General features: G+C 52.7%; 1 protein-coding gene across 1 annotated transcript in view; it reads right to left on the reverse strand.

Moving 5' to 3' along the window:
* The window catches only part of NRG2 (neuregulin 2), a 172235-nt gene extending 166893 nt beyond the window's left edge, over nucleotides 1-5342 (reverse strand). Inside the window, exon 1 of the mRNA XM_068417249.1 lies at nucleotides 4913-5342. Coding sequence (XP_068273350.1) covers nucleotides 4913-5342 — 430 coding nt within the window. The remainder of the gene's footprint in view (nucleotides 1-4912) is intronic.
* Nucleotides 5343-24558: the final 19216 nt, after the last annotated feature.

Consider the following 24558-nt stretch of genomic DNA (forward strand, 5'->3'; position numbering starts at 1 on the left):
CGCTTTAAGGCTCAAGGCCCTGGTGGCCACGGTGCATTTTGCCTTACACAGCCCAAATGAGGTGGGGAGCTCAGCTGCGGCAGAACATGGCTCCCTTTTTGCCTGATGATGGAGTTTATTGCCTCTGTGCTCCCAAGCATGCACCACTTTCTGATCCAGATCCAAACCCAAGTCAAGGTGTTGCCTGTGATTTAGAAAGGGCGTTATGCTTCAGGGCCCATATCTAAGGGTTATTAGCTAGCAGAGCACAGAGACAGCCACCGAGCAGCAGCCGGTGTCCAGGGGCTGTGCATGGAGAGGCCCTGGATACAGAAACCAGCACTGCTGGGATCATGCAGGAGCCTTTTTAGTCTCCTCTTACTCACAGAGATCCCTGGGGAGATGCTTTATTTAGTCAAACGTTTCTGAAAAGGGGACTGAGAAATCAGCCAGGCTTTGCCTCACGCACAGCACGTGCCTGGGAGTGGACAACCTCCATTGTTTCAGGTAGAGCTAAAGTCACTGGGACCTGCAGCACCGGCCGAGCAAAGTTTCAGCTGCCAGTTCCACGTCACGGCTGGCTCAGCTGGGAGACGAGGAGCTGACCTGGCCACGGGGACCCAGCTACCCCGGCTCCACTCCCAGCTCACCAGGAGCAGAGAACACCCAGAGATGTGCCATCCTTGTGAGGGGTAAAAGCTTTCTGCACCAAAGTGACCGTTCCCCATCTGCAGAAACTCAAGGCAAGAAGGAAGCAAGTTTTCACTCTTCTGCGAACCTAAGGAAGTGTGATTTTCTGAAGGTGGTGAGAAATAGTTTCAGACAGCTCTAATTAGCAGGGTGGCATGTGAGAAAAAAATCCAGCTTTGCTGCTCCCTGCTCCACAGCTGCCCTGGGTTGAAGGGAGAGCACCAGCATAGGTGGCTGGAGCCCACCCGCATCCTCCCCTGCGCCTTCCTGGCTTGGAGCAAGCCTGATGATTCGCAGGACAGTGGAGAGGGATATTTTCGCATGAGCTGCTGGTCCAAAGTTGCCAGTGCTATTTCAGGCAGCAACACCTACACTATAATCCAGAGGGCTGTATTTTCCCGCGGGCGCTTCAAAATCAGGCCTCCCTCCTCTCCTCGCAGGCCAGCTGTAACCAACCTGGCTCCCAGAATCAAGAGATAAACAGCTCCCAGCATCGTGTGGCCACCGAGCCCAATGCCACAGCCCCAGCATGTTCCTGATTCCCACTGAGACCAAGGCACCTTCCACCTGGGAAAAAAAAAAAAAAAGATCTCACACGAAGTACCTGCTTCAACAACAAGTTCTCTGCCTGCAAATCCTCCCAGGGATCTGCCACCACCAGATTACTTGCCCAGATTAAGCTAGATAATCCTCCAGGCAAGTGGCATACTTCATCCTGGAGCTCTGCAGCGTTTTCTGTGAGGTGCTCCAGAAGATGTACAAGCTCTAATTAAAGCTGCTTCGCAACTTCCTGCATATGGAGGCAGGAAGACATTTGTTCCTCTGTGAAAGCAGAAATCAGAGCCCAGACAGGTTAAATCCCCACCAGCGAAAGCCCCTCCTGTATACAAAATACCTGCAAACATCTTTCGCACAGGAAGCATGGACTCATACAGAGTGGAAAGCAGACGATGACACAAGCGACCCTCAAAGACCAGGAAGGTCAAGACCACAACTCCCTTTCTGGACTCAAACCAGGAGCGGTCCCAGCAGGGACACCACACCACACAAGCCACCCCACCAGTGAGAGCCAGCGCCCGCGTCTTGCACCTGTTTCTTCCTCCTTGATCTGTGCATGTAGGCACAAAGGAGACAAGATACCATCCAAAATTAAGTAGCTAAAAGATGTGAAGAGACAAGACAGGAGGAGAAGCAGTAACAGGAATCATTATATAACAGTATGAAAAAACCAACAATACTCCCAGTGCAGAAGAGGCTTTAAGATGAGCAAGTGGGTGGTGAGACCCAGAGGATCCTGGGCCCAGGGCCCAGCTGCTCCCTGCGTGCCAGGGGATCGCAAACGCACGGCTGGGCAAAGGTGCAGAGGGTGCAAACCTCTGGGGTTTGCAGGTGGTGAAGTTCCAGCCTCCAGAGCCTGCCCAGCAGTGGGATGGCCAAGGTGAGAATCCCCCTCCCTGGACCTCAGCACGGGGGAGGCGACACAAAGCAGTCCAGGTGAGAGCCCGCACACATGCCAGCTGCACAGAGCGGTTCTCCTGCTCTGCCTCCTGCACCCCATGCCACCCTTCCCTCTCCTCCAGCCTTCCTGGCTCTGCCCGGCGAGGGTCTGGGTCCCATGCAGAGGCTCACCACCCACAGCTCTCCTCCTCCAAGCTGTGCAAACAGCAGAGACTGTTCTTTGGAGAGAGACACAGATGCTCCAACCACAGGCCTAATCCTGCAACGCATCCTGGACCTCAGCAAGCAGCGAGAGCAGGGGACACACAGCGTCTTAGCCTGGGAGAAGGGGATGAATCACTAGAAAACAGACCTCAGCACAGACCCAGAGCAGGGAGAAGATGGTCCTGTGAGGCCTCCATCTTTGGGAGTGGGGTGGATTGGAGTCATCAGAGCCACGAAGTCCCCCTCCACCCCCTCAGAAGTGGCCCCAGCGTCTGTCCCCCTGGCTCCGTAATACCCCTGACAAGGCTGCAGCCTGGCTGTCCCTCAGAGTGCACGTTGTGCCTGGACACTTCACCTCCTGACAACTCTCGAGTTGTCCACGGTCCCCATCTGCAGCAAGGACGGGAAATAGCCCCGCCGGATCTCCCCTCCCAGCAGGAACCAAGGAGCAAGAAGGCAGACCACAGTCTGGTTTCCCAGTCCATGCACCTTTCCAGCAGCTCGGGTGCTACGAATCAGAATGTCACCTTCAGAAGTAACCTCCCAGCCAAACTGAGAGCACGAAGTGCTTGGGGAACCACAAGTTCAGCAGGCTGAGGCTCCTGTTTCATCCTCATCACCAAACCAAACCACGCCACAGATATGGCAGTTCCCAACCAGCAGCTTTTATTTTTCTTTCGCAACCTGCCGTAGAGCTCTGCTGAGACAACGCTCCCGACAACCTGCAGCGTCCCTCAGCCAGGGAGCCTATTCAGACCAGCAACAATACAGCAGCAAAAGCATCAGCTCCAAGAAGGTGTCACGGGCAGAATGACATCCCTTAACTTGTTGTTACATCAGCCTACACGTTAACGCTTTGGGCCTGATCCAGGAAGCAACAGAGCAGCCTCCGTTCCTCTTAAAGTCACACCCTGCCGCTCGGAGATGCGCAAGTTTGGAATCCTTGCTTTAAAAAAATATAAAAGCCATGTACCTTTTGCTGTGCTTTCACCTGATGATGAGACCACAGTCCTGAGAAATTCCCCCATTTACCTTCCTTTTAACTCCGCCACAGCTATTTCCCTAAATCCTCTATGTCCACGATGGCCCACATACGGATGCACATGAAATCAGTGTCTCCCAAATTAGTTTTCTCGTATGCAATCCTAGCCCATTTTCCTCAACAACATATTATGACATGCAAAGATTCCACCTTTCTCCCAGAAAATGCAATCTCCTAAATTTATCTGTTGGGTAACTAAAATAAGAGACAGGTCTGGCTTTCAAAATCTGGGGTCAGTAGTCCCAAACAGCAATGTATTTGCCCCAGAAACATCTAGCTAATAACACAACAACAACAACGCAGCACACATATGTTCATTACAGAGCTAAGTATAACTCGACAAGGCACCTTGCTTTTAATGAGGCAAAAGGCCAATTAACCTGATGAGGAAGCACAGCATGCTGTCATTGAGTGGGGAACCTGGATTCCCTGCAGATATGCCCTGTATATCACAGAGTCGCAGAATATCCTCGTAACACACCAAACATGAGAGATTCAAATCCGTTTCTGATGGCACATCGCGGCGCTTGGAGCTCTCCGGGTTAACACCGGCCTTCGGATTTTGTGACACAGTATCTGAGCATTCGAGCTGGACGAAGGGCCGGCCTCGCATTTTTGTACGCTCAGATCCTAACCCTGGGAAAATGCAGTCATTGTCTTCGCCCGGTCCCCCACCGCCCAGCCCATCGCAGGTATTCGCCCTGCCAGAGGACAGCAAGGAAAAATCCAGGCACACAAGGAGGAACGCTCCGGCAGGAGCTTCCCCGTTGAAGTCATTTCATAACCGCATCCACCAAGGTGGTGGAGGCTCAGCACCCCGCACGCACGGAGCGCAGCGCGACAGCCGAACGCGCCGAACGAACAAAAGAAAACCAACTTCGCACCGTGAGGCCGTTATTCTGAGAGAGGCAAAACTTCCCGGCACTCAGGGCACAGCTGGGGAGCCAGCATCTGCCCCAGGCCCCGCACCCCCGGGACAGAGCCCCGCTCCGCACCAGTAAACACGCCCGCGGAGAGGGAGGCAGCAGGCGGCACCGGCGCAGAGCTCCCGGAGCCGCCCCCGCCCGCCGGTAGCGGCTCTCCCAGCCGGGGCTGCCGGCCTGCCCCCGGGCCCACCGAGGGACGCGGCACCCGAGGCGGGGGGCGCTGGAAAAGCGCCGGCACCGAGGGCTCCGGGTGCACCGGCAGCCGGGCTGCGGGGCCTGCCCCGCCCGCCGCGCACCGGGGCTCGGGGCTGCGCTACCGGCACGGCGCCGGGGGGCGCCGGGGCAGGCCGGCACCTTGAGCCGGCCGAGCGGGGACCCCGGGGCCGGGAGCGGGACTCCCGGTGCCTGCTGACGGGGGGCGGCGATCACCGGACCACCCGCCAGCCCCGCGGGTACGGACCTGTCGCCCCGCGGCTGCCTGTGCTGAGGGCCAGCGCCCCCCGCCGCCGGGCCCGGCGCCCCCCGCCGCCGCTCCAGCATCGCCCCCCGCCGCCGGGCCCGGCGCCCCCCCTCCCCCGGCCGCCGCCCCCCGCCTCCGCGGCGCGGCCCGTACCGCAGTCAGCGCAGAGGATCCGCGCCACGTCCCGCTTGAGGTTCTTGCCGCTGGTATCGAGCGGGGCGAAGGCGGTGCGGAAGACGAGCGGCTCCTCGGTGGGCTCCAAGAAAAAGATGTAGCGGTGGTTGCGCTTGACTTTAAAGCAGGGCGCCTTGGAGCCCACGCTGATGAGCTGCTCCCGCTGCAGCCCGCCGCTGTTGAGGGGCCACAGGTCGAGCACCTTGACCAAGACCCCCCCGGTGGGACCGGCGGCTCCTCGGCTGTCATTGCCGCCGCCGGCGGGGGGGCCCACGGACTGCACCTTGCCCTCCAGCACCACCGCCGCCGTGTACGCCTGATCCTGCACCGATTTAAGGCTGGGCGAGTAACAAGCGAGAGAAACGCCGAAAAGCAGCATGGAGAAGCCGGGTGCCGGGTCGCGCCTCATGCCGCCGGCTCAGCCGCTCGCTGCTCCCCGCCGGCCCTGCGGGGCTGCGGGGCTGCGGCGGGAGCGGCGGGGCGGAGCGGCGCGGAGCGGCGCGGCGCGACGCTACGCGACGCGGAGCCAGGGGGGATCCTCCTCCCGTAGAGGAGGGAGGTGGGATGCTCTTCGTCAGCCGTTTAATCTGCCGAAGCCTCGCTGCCCAGGTGCTACCAGCGTGGAAGGGGTCTGAGATGCTAAATTAGCAGCAGAGGATTTCATAATGAGTTGGCGCGCTAGATTCTGCACGGAAGGGGAGCGGCCGCGGTCCCATCGTCATGGAGGTGACCTGGAGGCAGGGCTCAGCCTTGTCTGAGGCAATGGGTCGGGGTACACCCTGTAGCAGGGATGCACAGCCCTACCTGCGCCGCAATGGAGACACGGCCCCAGTGGGTTTGCAGCCTCAAGGGAACCCCTTGGCACACCCCAAACCATGACAAGAGATGGGTCTTTGAGCACATCGGTGAGAGCAGAGGAGCACAGATGGAAGGATTGCGGTGTGCTCTCCATTTAACATAGTGCAGCCAGAATCATCAGGAAAAATGGGAAGGGAGCAGAGCTGCTGTGCCCAGCAGAGGCACCAAGCGCTGCCTTTTCTCGTGTCACCCTGGCACTGCTGCCCGGGCCAGGAGCCAACGTTGTCCCACCACCACTGGCACCTGACGGCACAACCCCAGCACACAACCCAGCACACACACACACAGAGATCTGCAACCACGGAGTAACCACGGCTCCACGCTGGTAGCCGGGACAGCTGCTTTTCCCCCTCTCCGGGGAGGCTAAGAGCTCTCTAACATCTCTGCCCTTGCAGGACTGTGATGCACTGGAAGCAGCGCAGTGTGTTCATGGCAGGGCTTGGGCAGCATTTATTGCGTGCATTTTCTCTAGCTAATTGTGATTCTCCATGGCTTTCTGTTTTCAGGTGTTGCTGAGCACTTTCTCTTTCCCCCTGTTTGGTGACCGTGCAAAACTGCAGAGGAGCACAGGCAGAGGCAGAAGGGACCAGAAGTGTTTCCCACGGCAGAGGGAAGGACAGTATTTTGGATTCAGGAAGCTGCTTGGAGGAGGAGGGAAACCACCTGACTTCTCTCTGCTTTTGACACAAGTCTCTGTGGAAATTCCCCTTTCCCTAACATTTTGTTCAGACAGAAACACAGATTCTGCCTGAGAAGAAAGGAGACATCTGATAGCATAACTTGATCTGGAGCTCTCCTGCTCCACCCTGCCCCTTACTAGAAAAGATGGTTTAATGCCCGGGCATTTGAGTTGCTAATCCTTGTCTTCTCCCTGTTTGCAGGTTGAAATCCCAGTGGGACCACAGTGGTTCAACCACTGGGAGAAATTCAGCACAAGATACCTGTGAGGCCTCTGGGGCGATTTTGAAAAGGGAGGTTTTTCTCTGTCTCTGGGTCATTTTGGAGTCCAGGACACTTGGTCTCATCAAAGGGCAGTATTTTTCCTGCTATTCAGCCTGGCTGTTGTGAAGACACTAGTCTTCATCACCAGAGGCGCTTGCATTTCCATTATCATTTTGGAAATGGCTTAGGACTAAATCGCTTCCCCCTTTCCCTGCTGCTTCTCCCATATAAATAGAAAATCATTCTTTTCTGTAGGTCCTTGGGCATTTTGACATATGAAATGAATAAGGCAAGGCCCTGGGTGCAGTCACCAGCCCACTCTGGACACTGGTTTTGAGAGAATGGAGCCCAAATAACATACTTTAAAAAATATCTCTCTTCAATTGCCTCACAACTCTTGACCCTCGTTCACAGAGTAACAGGATAACCGAGGTTGGCAGGGACTTCGGGAGGTCTCACAGCAGGGCCAGCTAGGGTAGGTCGCTCCGGGTCATGCCTAGCTCAGGCTTGAACCTCCCTGGGGAACCTGTTCCAGTTTTGACCACCTTCATGGCGAAAAAGGCTTTTCCTTATCTCTAATGGAAATTCCCTGTGTTCCAGCTTGTGCCTGTTGCCTCTGGTCCCCTCTCCATCTGAGAGGATCTGCACCTCTGCCATCACTGCCAGGTGGCTGCCAGCAGCACCAAGATCTCCTCTTCTCCAGGCTGAACAAAGCCAGCTCGCTGAGACTCTTCTCATACCTCCTGATCTCCAGCCCCCAACCTCTGCTGCTCTCATTCCAGGCTGTCAACATCCTTCTAGTGCTGGAAAGTCCCAATCTCAACCCAACCTCCAGCTGGGAATTCCAAATGACACATAGAGGGGAGGGATCCCTTCCCTCACCCTACTTGCTGCACCCTGGCCATACAGCAGGTTTTGTGGGCTCTGTGAGAGGTTCTCTTTATTAGGGTGAAGACCAGCAAGGAGCCAAAAGACTCTTTCAATGTGCTGGTATCAGATGGCTGATTCTCACCTGCAAGTCACGCTTGAGTTCACTACAGGTCCCAAAGGGACAGCTGGAGGGAGAAGGTCCTAATTCATCCCCCAGGGCTGGAGGGCATTTCTCCCGGGGGGATGTTGGGGATGCGCAGGGAGATGGCCCAAAGTGAGCAGGGATAAGGTTGACCATTATCCACAGAGGGCAGCCAAGCCAGGCAGGAGGTGGTGTGGTTTTGCTGATAGGAAAGTGCACAGTTGGAACGATGGCTTACTTCTAGCCTGCCCATGGACTGATGGTACTGAGTCACATCCTTTTCTAACATCTCCCCCCAGGCTTTGCATTGCCTTGTGGCTTAGGCAGTGATCTGTGCAGGGTCTTTCTCTGCTTCTGGGCTGTACCATGCATCACCACGTGGCCTCCTGGCCACAATGCTCTTTTCAAAGCTTTCTAGAAAGAGCTCAGAAGAGCAAGTATGCTGGGGCTCAAGGGTTGTGCCTTGTTGTAGGTCAAGGACTTGCATTGGTTTTATCTGCACGGGGAGATGAGCAAAAACCTTTGGGGTCCAAAGCCAGTTTGCCAAATAGTACTTCTTAAGTTTCACCCTTTGCTTCTAGATGCATTTTCTGCAGCTTCCATGTCTGTTCCTCAGGGTAGGGAACCCTATCCCCATTTCACTGTGTCTGCATCACCAGCTATCGCACCTTTGGGGCCTCTTCTGCTGCTCATTTTGTCTCAGAAAGAGACACGTATTTTCACATTTTCACCCTGTTTAAGGATGGTCAAAACTGTGACAAATTTAAATACTTTCCAGCTCCTTCTTTCTTCTGCAAAATCCACTGCACCTTTCAGGAAAGAGGCTTTGTGTTTGTCATCAACCGTTCTGCACCAAACCATCTCAATGCAACTCATCTTGAATGTTTGTGTCTCTGACCCATCCATACCTCTTTCCTTCAGGGATTTTACTTCTTCATCTTCCATATTTTCCCTTTGTCAGCCAGCAAAGTCAGTTCATTCTGCATCCAGGCACAAGCCGGGATCCCTCATGAAGAGCCATTATTTCAGAAAACAACTGTTTCATCCCCTGGCTGCTTTAATTTCTCCAAAGCCCGCCTCTCCCCTACCTCCCTGCTGCAAAAACCCGTCATATTTGCCACCCCGAAAGGGAGATGGAGCATCTGAGCTCAGCTCAGATTCCAGCCTGCCTGGAGGACCCCAAGAGCTCAGCAGCAGTGTCAGAGGCCTTTACCTGAGACGTCAATCCTCAACAGCACAGGCTGGGTTTTCATGCACCTCTTAATTTTGCTCCTGCAGTTTCCCAGAGATGCCTGCAAAACAAAGCCCTCCTCAGGTCTCTCTTTCCTTCTGCCAAGGGAGCTCCTGGCATAAAGAGCCCTGTCTGGGGACAGATGCCACAAAGGGCAGTGTCCCAGTGTCCCTCCCCCCTCAGGAGACCCTGCAGCTCTCCTGCGAGGAGAAATGTCAATCCTCGACAGCACAGGCAGGCAGGTTGCACATCTTCAGCATCTTCCACAGGTTGCAGATCCTCAGCCTCCTCTGCGTCAGTTGAAGACATGTTCCTGCAGTTCCAATGTAGGTAAGTCCTGTCAAAGAAATGGGGCTTTTAGTGTAATGAGGAACAGAGCACCTGCCTTTCCACCCCAGGGTATTCTGGATGGGCTGATGTTACCCAGCATGGGGCTGTGCTCTCCCCCAGCCCTCCCAAGCACCAGGTCTGTTCTGGTCCCCTGCAGTGACCCTGGAGCCCTGCTAGTGTGAAGATGGCAGGCTCAGGAGACACCCACCCATACCCCAGCCAAGGGAACAGTTTTCCTTGGACATTTCTTCCCTGCTACAGTCAGGTGTTTTACAAAGGCTTAGAAACATGCCCGAACACCAACAAATCCAGTGTAGGCATTTTTTTTTTCCTACCTCAGTCTTCTCTGTGAGAATTCAGCTTGTTCAGCTTGGGGCTGTCCAGCAACAGGGTATACATAGCCCACGGAGAACATCACTACCTGTCTCACAGGGCAGGAGCCAGGCCTTCACCAGGACACACCAGACTCCTGGCACCAGGGAGACACTATACAGTCTTGGGTGAAACTAGAAAGGCAGATGATAAATTATGAACTCAAAAATTACATGGAAAAAACAAAGCTCAGCACCCAATATGAGACTCCCATCTGGAGATTGCCTAAGCAAGACCATGGTCAAAAGAAACCTTGTCTGTCAGTCCTTTCAGGTAGGTAAGGACTGGGAAGGAGAGAGACCTCCAAAGTCCGTCTTTCCACTGGCCTGTCAAAGGCTTCAGAAAGCAGCACAGCTGCAGCAAAGGAAACGCAGACCCACCTCAGGAGTTCTCCACCAGCAATGCTGTCATGGTCTCAGCGGTTTCCTTGGCTTACCCCTGCCCCACTGTGTTCCCATATCTCCTGCCTACCAATGTCACCTTCCGGACCAGTGCCAGCGGGGGAAGGCAGAACTGAGGGATGTAGCTGTAGGCACCAGTGCTGCCTCTCTCAGAAAGAGACCATCATGGTGTGGAGGCCTGATCCAGGTACCCCTCCTTCCCTGAGCTGTGAGAGCATTGTCCTGCTGTCTTTCTGTGAGATGCTCAACAGCACGAAGAAAAATAGATAATAATGTTCAAAAGAAGTTGAGCACATTTGCTGTTGGGAGACAAAGCAGTACTTTACTAGAGGGATGAAACCCATCCTGAAAAACCTTTTCTCTCTTGGCACATGGCAATTGAAGAGAACAAAAATCAAGAGCCAAGTGGTTTTTTTCACATGGCTGAAAAGCTGTGAGGGTTCCCTCGAGCCCCTCTGTGGCATGTTAACCTAGGCACAAGGAAGAAAAAAAAGCCACTCATCTTTCGAGGAAATGTGTGCCTCTTTTCTTTGCTGCCCTCCCCAAGAAACTCATTCACTCCTTGTCCACCCACACGAGCAGGAATGATGAATGAAAACAAAATATACACAATTCAGCCTTCCCTTTTTCCTCCCAGCCTTCCAATCAGATGTTTCAGCCCATGCCTTAGTACCCAAATTTTGCACGTTGATCATGCTGATGGCGTGCCTACACAGCCTTAGTTCACTGTGCCTCTCGCACACTCTTGTTTCTTAGATACATACATCTGCATCCAATACATTTATCAGCAGCTCCAGCTTTGGGAGGGTTTCACACCACTCAGGGTGGAGGAGACAGAGGGGAGCCTACCACTGAAGAGCAATTGCTCAGTCATCACTGCCCACCCTGCCCGGGGCCAGAGGACTCCTCTCCTGAGACCAGCAGACGTGGACACCAGCAGAAAGCTGACAATTAGCGAGGCAACACTTCTTGTGTCCCAGAAGGACGGTGTTGGCCAGGCACTGCGATGTGCCGCCAGAAAGATGACATATGGGTGCGAAACAGCACCAGCGAGGGCAATGTTCCCTGCACGAGGGTGTATCTCCAGCTCCTGGGCACTGCAGCCCCCAGTCTCCAGGCCACCAGTGAGAGACCCCTCCATCCCAGAGACTCTCCCTCAGGACCGGATATCTCTGCCAGCCACTCTGATTTTTCTCTCTCTCTGCATAACCTCCTTACGACCCTCTATGTATTAAATAACTATTACAGTTGTGCCAGTGCATCAGGTATGTCCGTGCACCTCAGAGTTCCCTTCTTAGATAAAGTCCGTACCAGTTACATGTTGCTACATGCATATCCTGAGCCAGCAGAGCTGCTGTTTGAAAGAACTATAAAGAAATACTGTGAAGAAGAAAAATGAAGAGCAACATCTCCAAATCACCATGAAAAATGCAACAGTTGAAGCAGCCAGCTATCGCCAGACAAACCCATGACAGGACATACCATTGCACAAGTGAAAAACAGTGCTGGTCATAGAATCATAGAATCGTTTTGGTAGGAAAGGACATTTAAGATCATCAGGTCCAACTGTTAATAAAAAAACGACGTCATAAAAGCATCGTCATTGTCATAAAAGCATTGATACAGTCTTTCCTTCTCTAACGATGCTGCTTCTCTAGAGAGTGAACAAGGTATCTCTAGAGGGCATGGATGCAAAGCTGAGAAATGGGTGCCATCACAGTGATAAAGTCTGTCCTGAGCTTTAGCATTTCAGCTGGTGAGGGGGCTCCAGGTCATCTGCTGCGAGATTGTTTTTTATGGATTCCGAACGAGTTCAGCCCCTGCTTTCGGAGGTGGCACTTCAAACAACACTTGTTTACACTTTTGATGCGAAAGCAGATGAAGCAGCCTGGAGGGCTGTGTGACAGCAGGGAACCCTCTTTCTGAAGCAGCACTGTGTATTGACAAGAAAAACTTTCCATGTACAGTCCCACCAGTTCTGCCCAGAGCACCTCTACCTCCACTGCAATTTTTCATTGAAAAATAACAACATCAACTAGGGGGGAATACATGTGGGTTTTGCTCAACATGAAACCACCATTTTTTGACCAACAAGCAGCGTATCACAACACTGGTGAAAAATCTTTCACACCAAGCTCCTGCCAGAGACACAACAAGGTGCACACAGGGTCACCTGGGAAGCTGGCATGGGAGCAGCCAGGCCCAGCATGGGGGGCAGATTCTCTTAATATTGCACTTCAAGCTCATAATGACACCCCAACTTCTTCATGGTGAGTGCATCTCACAGCAGAGCAGAAACTCTGTGCTACCGTAGCACCAGCCAAGCGTGACGAGGGAGGCTACTAATGAATTCAAGGTGGCAGTTCATCCAGTTAGTGCAGAGGTTTCATGTTGTACGCGTCCGTACTCAGCACCTCTCCCCCCTGCTTCAGGACACCTGAGAGCTTTGTACGGGCAGCGCATTGCAGAGGCTGGGGCGCTGGCTAAGGGCTGCGACAAATGAAGGTGATGGCCATGGGACGATGCCGGCAAGCTTGAAACTGGAGGGGTACGTGCATCCAGTGAAAAGCTGATTAAAGTGTTTCCATGAAAGCAACAGCTTTCTGCATTGCAAAAATACCTGTGTCATTGATCTGAACTGGGCTGCTCAGATGCTCTGGCTGAGTGCTGAGGGCTGTCTGCAGACTCAGGAAAATGTTTCCCCCTCCCACTTTTGCCTCTTCCATGTATTTTGATGTAAAAATATGCTAATTGGGTATATACCTTATTACATGTGTAGGAAACACAGAGAAGGAGGACTTGAGGTGCCACCACAATAACAGAGACAGACAAGGCTCCTTGTCTAGCTTTGCCCTTGACACCCTGTTTAAATATTGCCTGCCACCATTTAGACAAGAGACCTTCTCCAAATGACTTCTGAGATCCAGGAGACCATTTCTGCAGCAAAAAGTTAATGCTTGCAGGCACCCCCTGGCTGGAAAATGCCCTTGATATTACAGAAGTGGTAACTTGTTTAATTGAGATAAATAAACAGGAAAGCCCAGGAGCTGAGGTGGCAGCATCTAAGCCCTGTACTGAGAGGTGCAGAGACCTTACGGCAAGATTAAATATAGGTCTCACAAACCAGAACAACAGTGCTTTTACTGAGAAGATAATCAAGCCCTGGAGGAAATTACATGATATAAAGCTTAGATTTAAAATAAATGTGAAATGAGTTGGTGGATTTGGGACCAGTTCCTTATGGAAAAGTTTTCACATCGGAAAAATCACTTGATGAAACTGGCTGTTTAATTAGCAGTTTCGGCAGGCAGCCAGGAGGACCGAAGGGGTGCTGGAGCCTCCCCTTGCCATCTTGCCCTTTGCAAGGAGGGCTGGGATCAGGAGAGGGGTGGGCTGTGCACAGGCTGCTGCATGTGAGGGGCAGGAAAACGTGGAGATGGAATCTGGATGTTCCCCTCGTGACTCCCTATCAGCACACACTTTCCCAGGAAGATCCTACACCCCCAAAGACAACACCCAGGGCAGGACAACACCCACAGCCTGGGCCTGGGCACAGGCTGCGACTGCACTGAAGGAGCAGAGCCATCGCAGGAGGGCTGCCAGATGTCTTGGGTCCTTCCCAGCGCACCGCCTGCAAGATCTGCTCTGCTCTGCTCAAGCCTGGTGTGCAGTTCAGTTGATGCAATGTCAAGGAGATGGGTATGGGGATGAAGGCTCTGTCCCGAGACAGCTGCTGCAAGCATGTCTGCCCTGGCTTAATTATCTGTTGCCTCTGCTTTTTCACTAAGCACCACCCTGGCATTTTTATTCATGCCCGTGGATGAATCTAAGTGATCCCACATCCCTTGGTGCAGAAAGGTCCTTGGACTCTCTCCCTGCCCTGCGAATTGTTGGTCACATCCCCAGCTGCATCTCCTCCCTGCAGGACACGTTTCAGTGGTTCCCTGCATGCTGACCTCTTGTCCTGCACCTGCTGAGGGGGCCAGGCTGGAACCACCTGGGACCAGCCCACCAAGGGCATCAGGCTTTTAGGTAGTAAGATCCTGAATGCAACCTCCCTGCTGTGATGCCCGGGCTGGATCCTACCCACAGGGGCACACCATGACACTGCCACTGTCCTCACTCAGCACTCCTCCAGCCAGTTAAAGGGATCCAAATTAAAAAATAAAGACCAAGTTGTTTTTCCTTCTCCTCCCTCTTTCTTTCCTTGCTTCATATCACACTATAATCCCGTAGTTCACAGTTTAATTGTGTCCTTATGTCTCCTTTTCCCAATGAGTTAATGCAAATGATTTTTGCTCCAAGGTGGAGCATGGAAGTCGCACTTGGTGCTGAGCTTGAGAGCAAAACGCGGGGCCCAGGCGGCACATGAGCTCCTGCTTCCCTGGGGGGTGATGGGTTGCATCGGGCTCCTAATCCCCTCCAAGCATCTGAGCCTCAAGTTTCAATTTTCAGCTCCATTTTCAGCTCCCTCTCCTCCCTGCAAAATCTGTTCAACAGCAGTGGGAGGTTACAAATAGAGCAAGGCAGCTCATCTGCTGCATCTCACTCGTACGATCCGTGGGCACGTGTGCGTGCCGGATCCTCCCTCCACAGACGCTTCACGACTTTCCCCAACGTATCTGTGGAGTGATGGCCACGCATCTTTCCCGGTCTGTAGCTCCCTCCTCAGCCCTTTGCTGTGCACGTCCTGGCTGCAGCTGAGGACACAGGCAGCAGCACCACATGCATCTGCACTGAGATTAACCCTGCAAAGTCAGGGATGACAATTTGCATTTCCTCATCCCGAATTCATCGTCTGGGAAGGCTGCCAGGCTGGCTCTGCCAAGACAGAGGCTTCAGTGGGAGTCTCTGCTCGCTACAGGAGTGATGGGGTACAGACATCACCACCACTTACCTGGCCCGGGGGACACTGTTACTGCCTTCTCTGTCCTCTCCTGAAACGGTGGTAATAAGGGATCACACATACACATTCGTTGGGTCGGGGACACAGGGACTAAGAGGAGGGCTGAAGGGAGGTGGTCTCATTTAGTCTGGACGAGAGGAGTCTAAGGGCTGAATTAATGGTGGACAAAACTACCCGGAGGGCAGGTACAAAGGTAACAGAGCCAGTCTCTCCTTGGTGAAGCATGTCACAAGGAGCAAAGGCCCTACAGCGCAGTTTGGGATGCTTAGATCATCCAGATGGTTTTTCTTTCCCAGGACGTGGTGTATTCCTAGGAGAGAGCACAGCATGGGGGCAGGGGTCCTCCATAGTTGAGGGTTAACGAGGCTAAGCCCAATGAGGCCATGGTCATCCTGACCTGGTGCTGGCAACACGGTGCAAGCAGGCACTGGCCAGGAGCATCCCAGGGCTCCCATCCCACTGCCCCTCCTAGGGCCCTGTGACTCTGGGATATATGAGCTCTAACCAGTCTGGCAAGGCTATGTCTCAACCCTCAACTGCGGGGGAGATGCTGGCTGCCTGTGACACAACATGCAGCACTTAACCCCTGCCCATTCCCCTTGCAGGAGTCAACACCACCCTCTCTTACTCCATCCCCCTCCAAGAAATTGCCTCATAAAAGTGAAGCTATCTCCTCGCTGAAACCATGCCACAGTGGACCCTGCAGCCTCTTTTGCACTGTGGGAAACCAGACTATCAAGAGACCCAGCACCTTCAGAGAGTTTTTCCCGTGGCACCTTGCACGGAAAAGTAAAGAGGTGTTGCCTCCACGGTAAAGGTCTGGCTTATGGCCTGAGAGGTTTTAAATCAAACACTCTTCAGCAAAATCCCAAGACACTGAGACAAGTTATGGGACAACATCCTCAATCTGTTAGTCTCCAGCTATGCCACGCAGAGCAGGCATCCCGGGTTTTCAAGCCCCAGCCAGGTCTCAGCTGGACAGGAAGGAATCCCACCAGCTCCCAGGGCCACGGTGATGCTCCAGAAAACATCCTCAAAGCAGCTCTGAAAGAAACGAAGGCAAACATTAAATAATTAGTAAATAAAATGAGATACTTTAAATCCCTGCTACAATACATTTCTTAATGCTGCCCATGGGAAGTCACTTGCAGATGAGGAACAGAGGACTTCTCTCCACCTCGTGTCTGACTCTTCCTTGTCACAGCACCTGTGTCAGGCGCACAGGACTTCTGCAGTCATGAGCTGGGCCTCTTCGTCACTTCAGGGCTGGCAGGTATCAAGACCATCACCTTGTGAATGACAAGTGACTCTGCTGCCCTTAGACAACCTCCTTGTCACAGACACTTTTCTTCTTGGTGAAGCTTCAGGTGAGAAGCCAAGTTGGCTCTTCTCTTCCTCCAGGTCCAGAAACCAATGGACATTTAAAGGGTGGTATCACATCTACCTCCCATCAGTGGCAGCCCCAACTCTCTTGCAGGAGGACTGCAGAGCTGGCCCATATCTTCATCTATCAGCATAGTCAATGCATGCTTCAGGTCTTCCTTCTCCTTGAAGGACAGCTGTGGCTTCTGCCCAGGGAAGACACTGAAGCATGGTTCAAAGAGCAGCTTTATCCCCTTGGCAAAGGCAGAGACCAGAGTCTGGTGGATGCCGCCTCCCAGCTGTGGGGCAGGCCACCTGGATGGGCCACTGAAGGACTAGGCAACAGGCCAGTGTTGCAATAGCTGAAGGATGGCTTCAAAATCTCATCCTGCTATCCCTCACTCCATCAAATCGTACTTAGGGACCATCTCTTCATGTCCTCCAAAAGGGCTTTGTTTGCCACCATGGCCAGTTGCTGTGAACAGCCAATAATGAGATTCCTTCGTTGTTCTCATGTAGGTGATTGCATAACGAGTAGTTTAGAAGTTACAAGCTATAAATTCTTCTGGATCAAAGCTCTCACATTCTCCAAGCCGCCTGCCAGGCCGAGGGGCATCTGCACAAATAGGCTTTACAGTCAAACAAGTGTTTGCGTCTCAGGGGATCCAACCAAATTCCTCTCCTGATGACTGCCAAACAGCATCAGCTCAAGCTCCACTAGCACCAGGTGGAGCAGCGGGTGCCCTGCTTGAATCAGTGCTCAGCCTGGACAGCTGCAGAGTGCCCAGAGGTCCGTGTCCACTTGAGGGTCCAGACTTCTGAAGAAAGGTCAAGCTCACGGGACACAACAGCTATCTCAGAAAGAGCAAGACCAAGCACAGGGCTAGCGTGAAAACTCAGACCCAGCTCCAGGAGCTGTGCAAGTCTTCTTGGAAGGCAGCTTAATGCAAGAGACACAGCAACCATTGGGCACCGGGGCTGAGAGTTGCCAAGAGACACACGACTGCTTTACTTCTTGACCAGTGATTTCTCTCTTTCTCCTCTGCTGTCACAACTAAGAAGGAGCTAGCAGCCCATGGCACCAGCCTGGCATTGCTCCGGGGGCAGAAATGGGATCCTTCCAGCGGGGCTCCAGGCCAGGCACCTCTGGCACCCCCGGACTTCCCTCAGCTCCATGGCACAGCCTGGCCGCAGGGCACTGTGTGGGGACAGGCACTGTGCATGGGCAAGTGCCACCCGAGGAAGCCTCCGGCAAAGCAAGCGGGGAGAGAAACCGCAACTCTGGCATGTGCCCTGCAAAGGGGCAATTCACTGTTGGGGCTGAGAGCCTGATCCACACCCCAGACTAGGACCATCTGCCCACTCTGACTAGGCAGAGAGCAGGTACTTCTCCTCTCTGGAAAGAGAACACCAGGAAAATGAGGAAGATGGCAACTCCGCCTCGTGTTTTGGGGTGGTGAGCCTGGGAGACAGGAGGAGACCCTACCCCCCAGGGCGAGGGAGGTGGAGCTCCCTCCTGCCAGCACCTTCCCCCCGAGCTTCTCGTCTCCACTCTGCACACAGGTCCCCAGCACTGTGTTTGTCCAAAGCCACCCAGCAGTCCCCCGTGGCTGTCCTCCTCCAGTCAGAGCTGCCATGCAGCTCCCTGGCTCCCCTCTGCCAGTACCTAAACTGCCACACTGGCGGCCTCTGGTCACTGTCCCCTGTAGCTCTGGGAAAATAAATGACTGTTGTTTCACCTTTTCCTTGCAGCCAATTTGCTGCTCAGCCAGGTCTGCCTCTTCAGCAGCTCGGTTCACCTGCAAAAACCACTCGGCTTTCCACCCCGGGGTGGGACCTGAGGAAGGCAGAAGGTTCCCGCGAGCCCTCGTCTGTCCCTGACCCTCCCTCCAAGAAGGTGTGCTGAGGGGCGAAGCAAAGGACACGAGAGGCAGGGACAGCACCAGTCTTTCAAGGGCTGCCAGCTCATCCTGGCCATCCCCACCCAAACACACAGTCTCACCTGGAAAAGCCCCTTCCTGGCATACCCTGGGCTCCCAATGGCAGGGAAACCTCACAACTAACCTCCTTCCAGGACAAGACACTCCTCTCCCTTGCAGTTTTGGTGCTGGAAGAACAATGACTAACCTTCAGGAAAAGCTTTGAAGAGGGCAATTCCCTCCACCTGGATCTGCACAGCAGCCCCCCATCCTCTCTGGGGAGCATGGACCTGCTTCCAGGGCAATTCCCCGCTTACCCTCAGCACCAGGGCAGCCCTGCAAGGAGTCGGGTATGAAGCATTTCAAAACGAGCTTGGACAACAGCCATGGCAGTAGCGCTGAGGCTGGACTACCTCCATGCCAGAGAGGGGCCAAGAGCCCTGTGAACAAAACAGGCATTTACAGACACCTCCCCAAAGACCCCTGCACTGCAAGAGGAGCTGCGGGAATGCCTTTGGGTCCTTCTGCTCACCTCTGGCTGGGCATCAATGAGAGCTTCCAGGGCATGTTTTTTTCCACTTATCTTGGAATTGGGAGGGAAGGGAGTTGGAAGTGTTTAAATTAATGATGTATGCACAGCTCCAGTGCCTCTACGCTCCTCCAGGTAGGTATTACTCTACTCCTGGTTTTATGTAGCATCCTTTTAAATTACTGCTTTGGATATCAGCTACGTGTCGGCAGGACTGCATTCACTCATGCACATACATACGTTCCCAGGACCCAAAAGGCAAGTCCTGAGCTTCTGCAATAAGCTTACAGCACTAGAACAAGCCTTGAACACATCCTTTGGCCAGTGCTAACTGCACCTTACCACCGCAAGGATCAAGGAGTCAAAACCACAGTCAGTAACATCACTAGGTGGGCAGGATACAATTATCTGAATGCAGCAAGAGGTTCCACCATAGGGACATTTAAACTCAACAGGATCAGTTACTTGCAATCCAGTAATGAATCTAAGCACTTGTCTGTTCTGTACAGGTTGATCTGCACAGTTTGAGTTTGCTTTTTGTTGTGTATTGGAGAAGTTTTCCTTTCAGAGCCATCTAAACAAAACCCCACAGAGGGTGGGGAGTCAGTATCGTGCCATTCTGGCAGCAGCCAGCTCACCTGAGAGCTAAGGACTCATCGTGTCCTTTCAGAGTGGGAACAGCCGGGTTAGCATCCTATCTCAAGATCCAGGCATTTTCTGCCATGTCAATACATCCTGACAATCCACATGTTTTACGCTAAGCAATGATTTCATCCCCTCCATGAAGGACTGATTGTTTTTAGTCCCACTTAGCTGATTCGTGGAATCTGGCTGAAAGCACGTGCTACAGGGTTATGCTGATGCTTTCTCGCATTTTTTTTTTGAGGGTGGGGAAGGCTTTAAGTCCTTGTGGCGTGCTGTCTTTTGTTTCACGCAGTGTCCCACCCTGCATCCCCAAAGCTATGATGTCTCCTCCAAGGTAATGGGGAACTTGTCCCTCTATGTTCTCTGGCACAAAGAACTGGGCTCCCAGCTCAGCATCATAACAGCTCCCAACTGAGCACACCACAAAATCTCCAGGCTCATCTGACGTTTCAGAGGCTTGCTGGTGCTTGCATGGGAGGAACCACAGCCTCTGAAGCTCACCAAAGAGCTTCTGGGTATGGGGGATGGAAAGGAATCCATTTCTGAGGCCTGAGTTTGACACCCTAGCCTGTACTCTGAAAGCCAGGCAAACCCCAGTGGATATCTCAAAGCCACTAGCTACTCCGGAAAGAAAAAGATGTATTAAAATTCAGAGTTTTAAAAGGGAAAAGAAAGCCTTTGGGGCTGGCATCCTGCCCCACAGCATCCTTTGCATGGCCTCTGCAGGGAGGGTTGTGATGCTGTGGACCCCAATGCTCCTGTACCATTGTGAAACATCACCTCTGGCTGAACTCGGGAGAACGTCTCTTTTGTGAAAAAAAGTCAAAGCATCCTTTTCATGACAACTGCAAAACTGTGATTTGTTCTAAATCTCATTCCAAAACTGCAATTTCTTCTAAATTTTCTTTCCCATTCTTGCAAATGTTTGGGGTTTCTTTGGCCAAAGACGGAAGTAGTTAAGGCAACTCCACTGGGCCCCCTTCGTCCCAGCTCCACGAGCGATCTCATTCCCTGTGAACAGGGCTGGGTGCACTAAGGGACTTGAGGTCAGGGCAGATGGGGGTTACTGCCCAGCTCTGCCTCCTGCAGCAGCCCAGTAAATCCCAGTTGCCCTAAGAGAGTATTTTGGCTTGTACTTTGAGAAGAAAGACATTGGATAAGGGATAAATGGGCTGCTGGGAAGGTATGTCTCTAGCTGCATGATCTGGACAATGCCACCAACATTGAGGCCCCCAGATGATGGTCTTTATTGACAGCTTTCTTCTACATTCGCTGTGTGTATGAGTGTGCGTTTGAAAAGCGAGGAGGGATGGAAGTGGGGAGGCAGCCCTGCCTCAGATTTGGACCCCCAAGGGCTCTAAACTCCACTTCTCTACCAGCTCGGGTGCGGCATCACATTGGAACCATGCCCACTAGGAGCTGGGAGAGGCACTTTCTCGGCAGGGCAATGGGAAGCAGTGTGTGGAGACCCCCAGCTTCATGAGGAAGACTGACTTCTGAACTGGAAATGTCCCACTGCTCAGGACAAGGTGGTAGGGCCTGGGGCGTGCTAGCAAGGAAACCACAAACTCACTGCAGTGATGGTGCCTGAAGCATTCATCAGAGAGCCACGGAGGGCCAACAGGAGAAATCTGAGTATACTTCAACATTCCTGGTGGATGAGGTAGCCCCATGGGGAGCTTGGCTGCAGTAAGCCATAGGGCACAAAGGTGCCTTCCTCACACCTCTCCGGCCACCATGAATCATGGCAGCTCTGACCAGGAGCTGTGGCAGAGCTACATCAGTCCTCCAGCACCACTTGTCTCAAAGCTCCACCGGGCTCAACAATTTGTCTCAAAGCATCCAACAGGCCTAGCAATAAAGAGCCTGAAGGAATGTTTTTACCAGCACCAAACCATGGTCCAGCCAGGGAGAGGTCTCCACAGGGCAGCCACCTGTCAGATTCCACTTGCACAGGCAGGAGGCTGAAAGACAAGCTCAACCACAAGCCATTTTCACAAAATAAATTGTGTCACCTTGGCATCCCTAGCTGCCCTGGGCCAGTAGCAGAGAAAGGTCTTGGGGACGTGCATTGACTACCGGAAACTTCCTCCACACACGTGTTAAGTTAATGCCCTATGCTCCCACTGAGACAACACTGCAGACAGAAAAACTGGAGGAAAGAAACCCCAGAACATCAGTAGCTTTGGGCTGGCATCTGGGTACCATCCAGAGATTAAAGTGGTGAGAAACGATGGGTGAGATGATGGCTCCTAGCTCTCCCTAGGTTGTCTGAATGCTGCAGAAGGCTATTTGGACACACCAAGGAGATTTCAAAGGATTGTAAAAGATCTAGTCCACGATTTGGGAATTGCTGGCATCCTCACATGCTTTTTAAGGAAAGGGGGCTTAAAGTAGTGGAAACGAATCACCAGCCTGCAAGAAGCTGCATTGGTGAGGGGCTGGAGCCTTAACTTCAAAAAAACAGATGTTACAAAAGGTCAGAAAGCTCCCCCAAGCCTGGACGAGGCACAGTGGTTTGTCTGGACCAAGGCACACTCATGCCTGGAAGTCTCTAGAGCAAAGGCTCCTCTCCACATGGTGGGGACAGCACTGCCTTCTCCTACCCTGTTCTCCTGTGGGAACCCACAGTGGCTGGACTGACATGTTAGTGTCAATCTTGAAAACGTTAGTGACCCCACTTGGTGTGATCCAGCAGCTTTTGGAGGCTATAAATTAATGGCAGGATAAATGAGGTATTCTGGCACAGGAGCCGGGTGCACCTCTATCAGGCAGGGCTGTGAAACCCAGAAGTGCTGCAGACGATGCCTGCCAGGGCTTTCTAAACATACCTTCCAAAAACGTGCCTTGAGGGGATGGATTCACAGCCCACAAACTCCAGCATCTCCATAAGTCCAGAAAGAAGAGCAAGACTGGAGAGACTGTCGGTGGCTTGTTGCACGGCTGTACAAGTCAAGGACCTGGAGTCATGGCTGCAAGAACAGCACCCCAGGACCATCTGGGCAGTCGGCTGCAGCTCTGGAGACACCAGCAAGGCAGTATGACAACAACAGGAACCGCACAGCAAAGAACACAGGAGTGCCCTCATTCTACTAAAAGGACAAGCCAGCTGGTGCACCAGGAGCCAGTTGTGCCTGTCCTCCTGGGCACCCTTGGGGATGGAGCAGCTTCCCAGCCAATGCCATGGGCATGGGAAGAGGGAAGGGAAGCAGGAGGTCCAGCCAGGCATTGCACTGCAAACAAGCAAGCTGGATACTGGGAGGCAGGCTGTTGCAAAGTGGTGTGAACGTAGCCCTGGTCCATCTAGAGATAGGTCTGCTCGTGTTGGACCAGGGCATGGTCACATTTAGGGGTTGCATAACCTTCGCTAACTACTGTACATGATACTGTGCTTTAATCCTTACTCCTCCTGAGGAGGGAAGGAGCAGAGAGCCCTGTTTTTATATATCATAGTCACTGAAAGCCAGCAAGATTAGAATTCGGTGGCCATTTGTTGCTGGTTTTCAACTGAACAGCAGCCAGCACTTACTGGATTATGCGGGGAGCTGAAGAACCATGCTTCTTGCTAACTTCACTGGGAATCAAGAACTGCCAAGGATCCTCCCTCTCTGCAGGTGATGACACCACAGCATCCTCCATGGTCAGAAAGAGAAAGAACCGATGTGAGGGAAGCCAACTTGCTGAAAAAGGGGTAGCGGGGAGATTTGCAGGCCAGTCAAGGGAGCAGAGAAAGAACGCTGCATAACTGGAACAAGCCATCATGAAAACAATCCCAAACTTAATTCACTGGGATGGGACTTCACATGGTGCTTAGAAGAATTAGCACTTTATCTTTGCAGCCACAAGAAGCAAGAACTCATTCTGCCATTGTGCAGTCACCGATCCCTTTTTTTTTCTCTTCTTTTGAAGAGCCAGCAGAAGACGCGTCTTTACAGCTCGTCATGGGAACTGCAGTTGTGGACACGGAACGGCAGACGTGTCCTCGGGATGTCATCCTCTAGCAGGTGGTCAGGAAGACACAAACCCTGTACCCAGGCACAGCGTGGATCCAGCTGTGCCCCACTCCTGGAAGCCAGGCTCCCTGGTGGGGCGGCATTGCAGGCAGAGTGACTCCCCCAGCACCCCCACGGGAAACCCTGCCTCAGTGCTCACCCAAAACAGATCATCAAAGGAACCAGAGTGACTTTTTTTGAGAGAAGCGGTTACAACTGGAGGGTTGTAGTTAACCATGGCCAAGCTTTTCCATTGTTATTTTACAGTTGCTTGATGTTCTGAAAGATATTTAGAGAAATGACTTTAACTGTCCTGTGCCAAACTGGGCGAGGGTGAAAAAAAAATGAAATTTGGCAGACGTTACTCATTCAGCATGTAGTTTGGATGGCGTCCAGTGACTAACACAGGAGTTTTAACTGATCTGGGAGACTAAAAACCATTCACAAATAATTTGATTTAGGGTCACTGTGCTTTCTTTTTATAAATAATTTTCATTGAGAAGTATTTTTTTAATTAGGATCGACAGACCTAATAGCAACTCTATTGTGTGCACAGTTCATCGTTCCCATCTTCATAAATGACTTACATATGTGGTGTGCTGGTTTCTTGTTCACTGCACACGATGGGGCTTGTTCACAGGGCAACCAACGCCTCGCAGACAGTGCACAAGCCATGCTGAACTCCTCTCTCCAAAGGCACGCCCCGAAGAAGACCCAGATGGAAAGCAAAGGACGTTTTCACCATCCTGTTACATGCTTCAGTCCGGGGACTGGTCTAAGCTTTTGCACAACTTCAGACATCCCCACATGGCTGTAACCACCTTCTAATTGCTCCAGTCCAAGAGATGATAACAGCAACTTTGCTTCGATTGCTTCACTGCTCCAAGTCCCATCATGGCTCAGGAAACACTCTGAACCAGAATATGCTCCCTTTTCCATGGGGGGGGGGGCTGAAGAAGAACTGGACCAAGGCAAAGATCTGACACATCCCGGCAAAAAGCTGTGTCCAAGAGCAAGTCTAAACTCAGTCACCCCCTAATCCAGTGGATCGCCCAACTAAGCCTGAATAGAGCCGGGAAGACTGCAGGAGAATTCGGACAGTGGGTGGGAGAAGAATGGCTCAGTG

Source organism: Nyctibius grandis, chromosome 22 (genome assembly GCF_013368605.1).
Source record: "Nyctibius grandis isolate bNycGra1 chromosome 22, bNycGra1.pri, whole genome shotgun sequence".
NCBI lineage: Eukaryota > Metazoa > Chordata > Aves > Nyctibiiformes > Nyctibiidae > Nyctibius > Nyctibius grandis.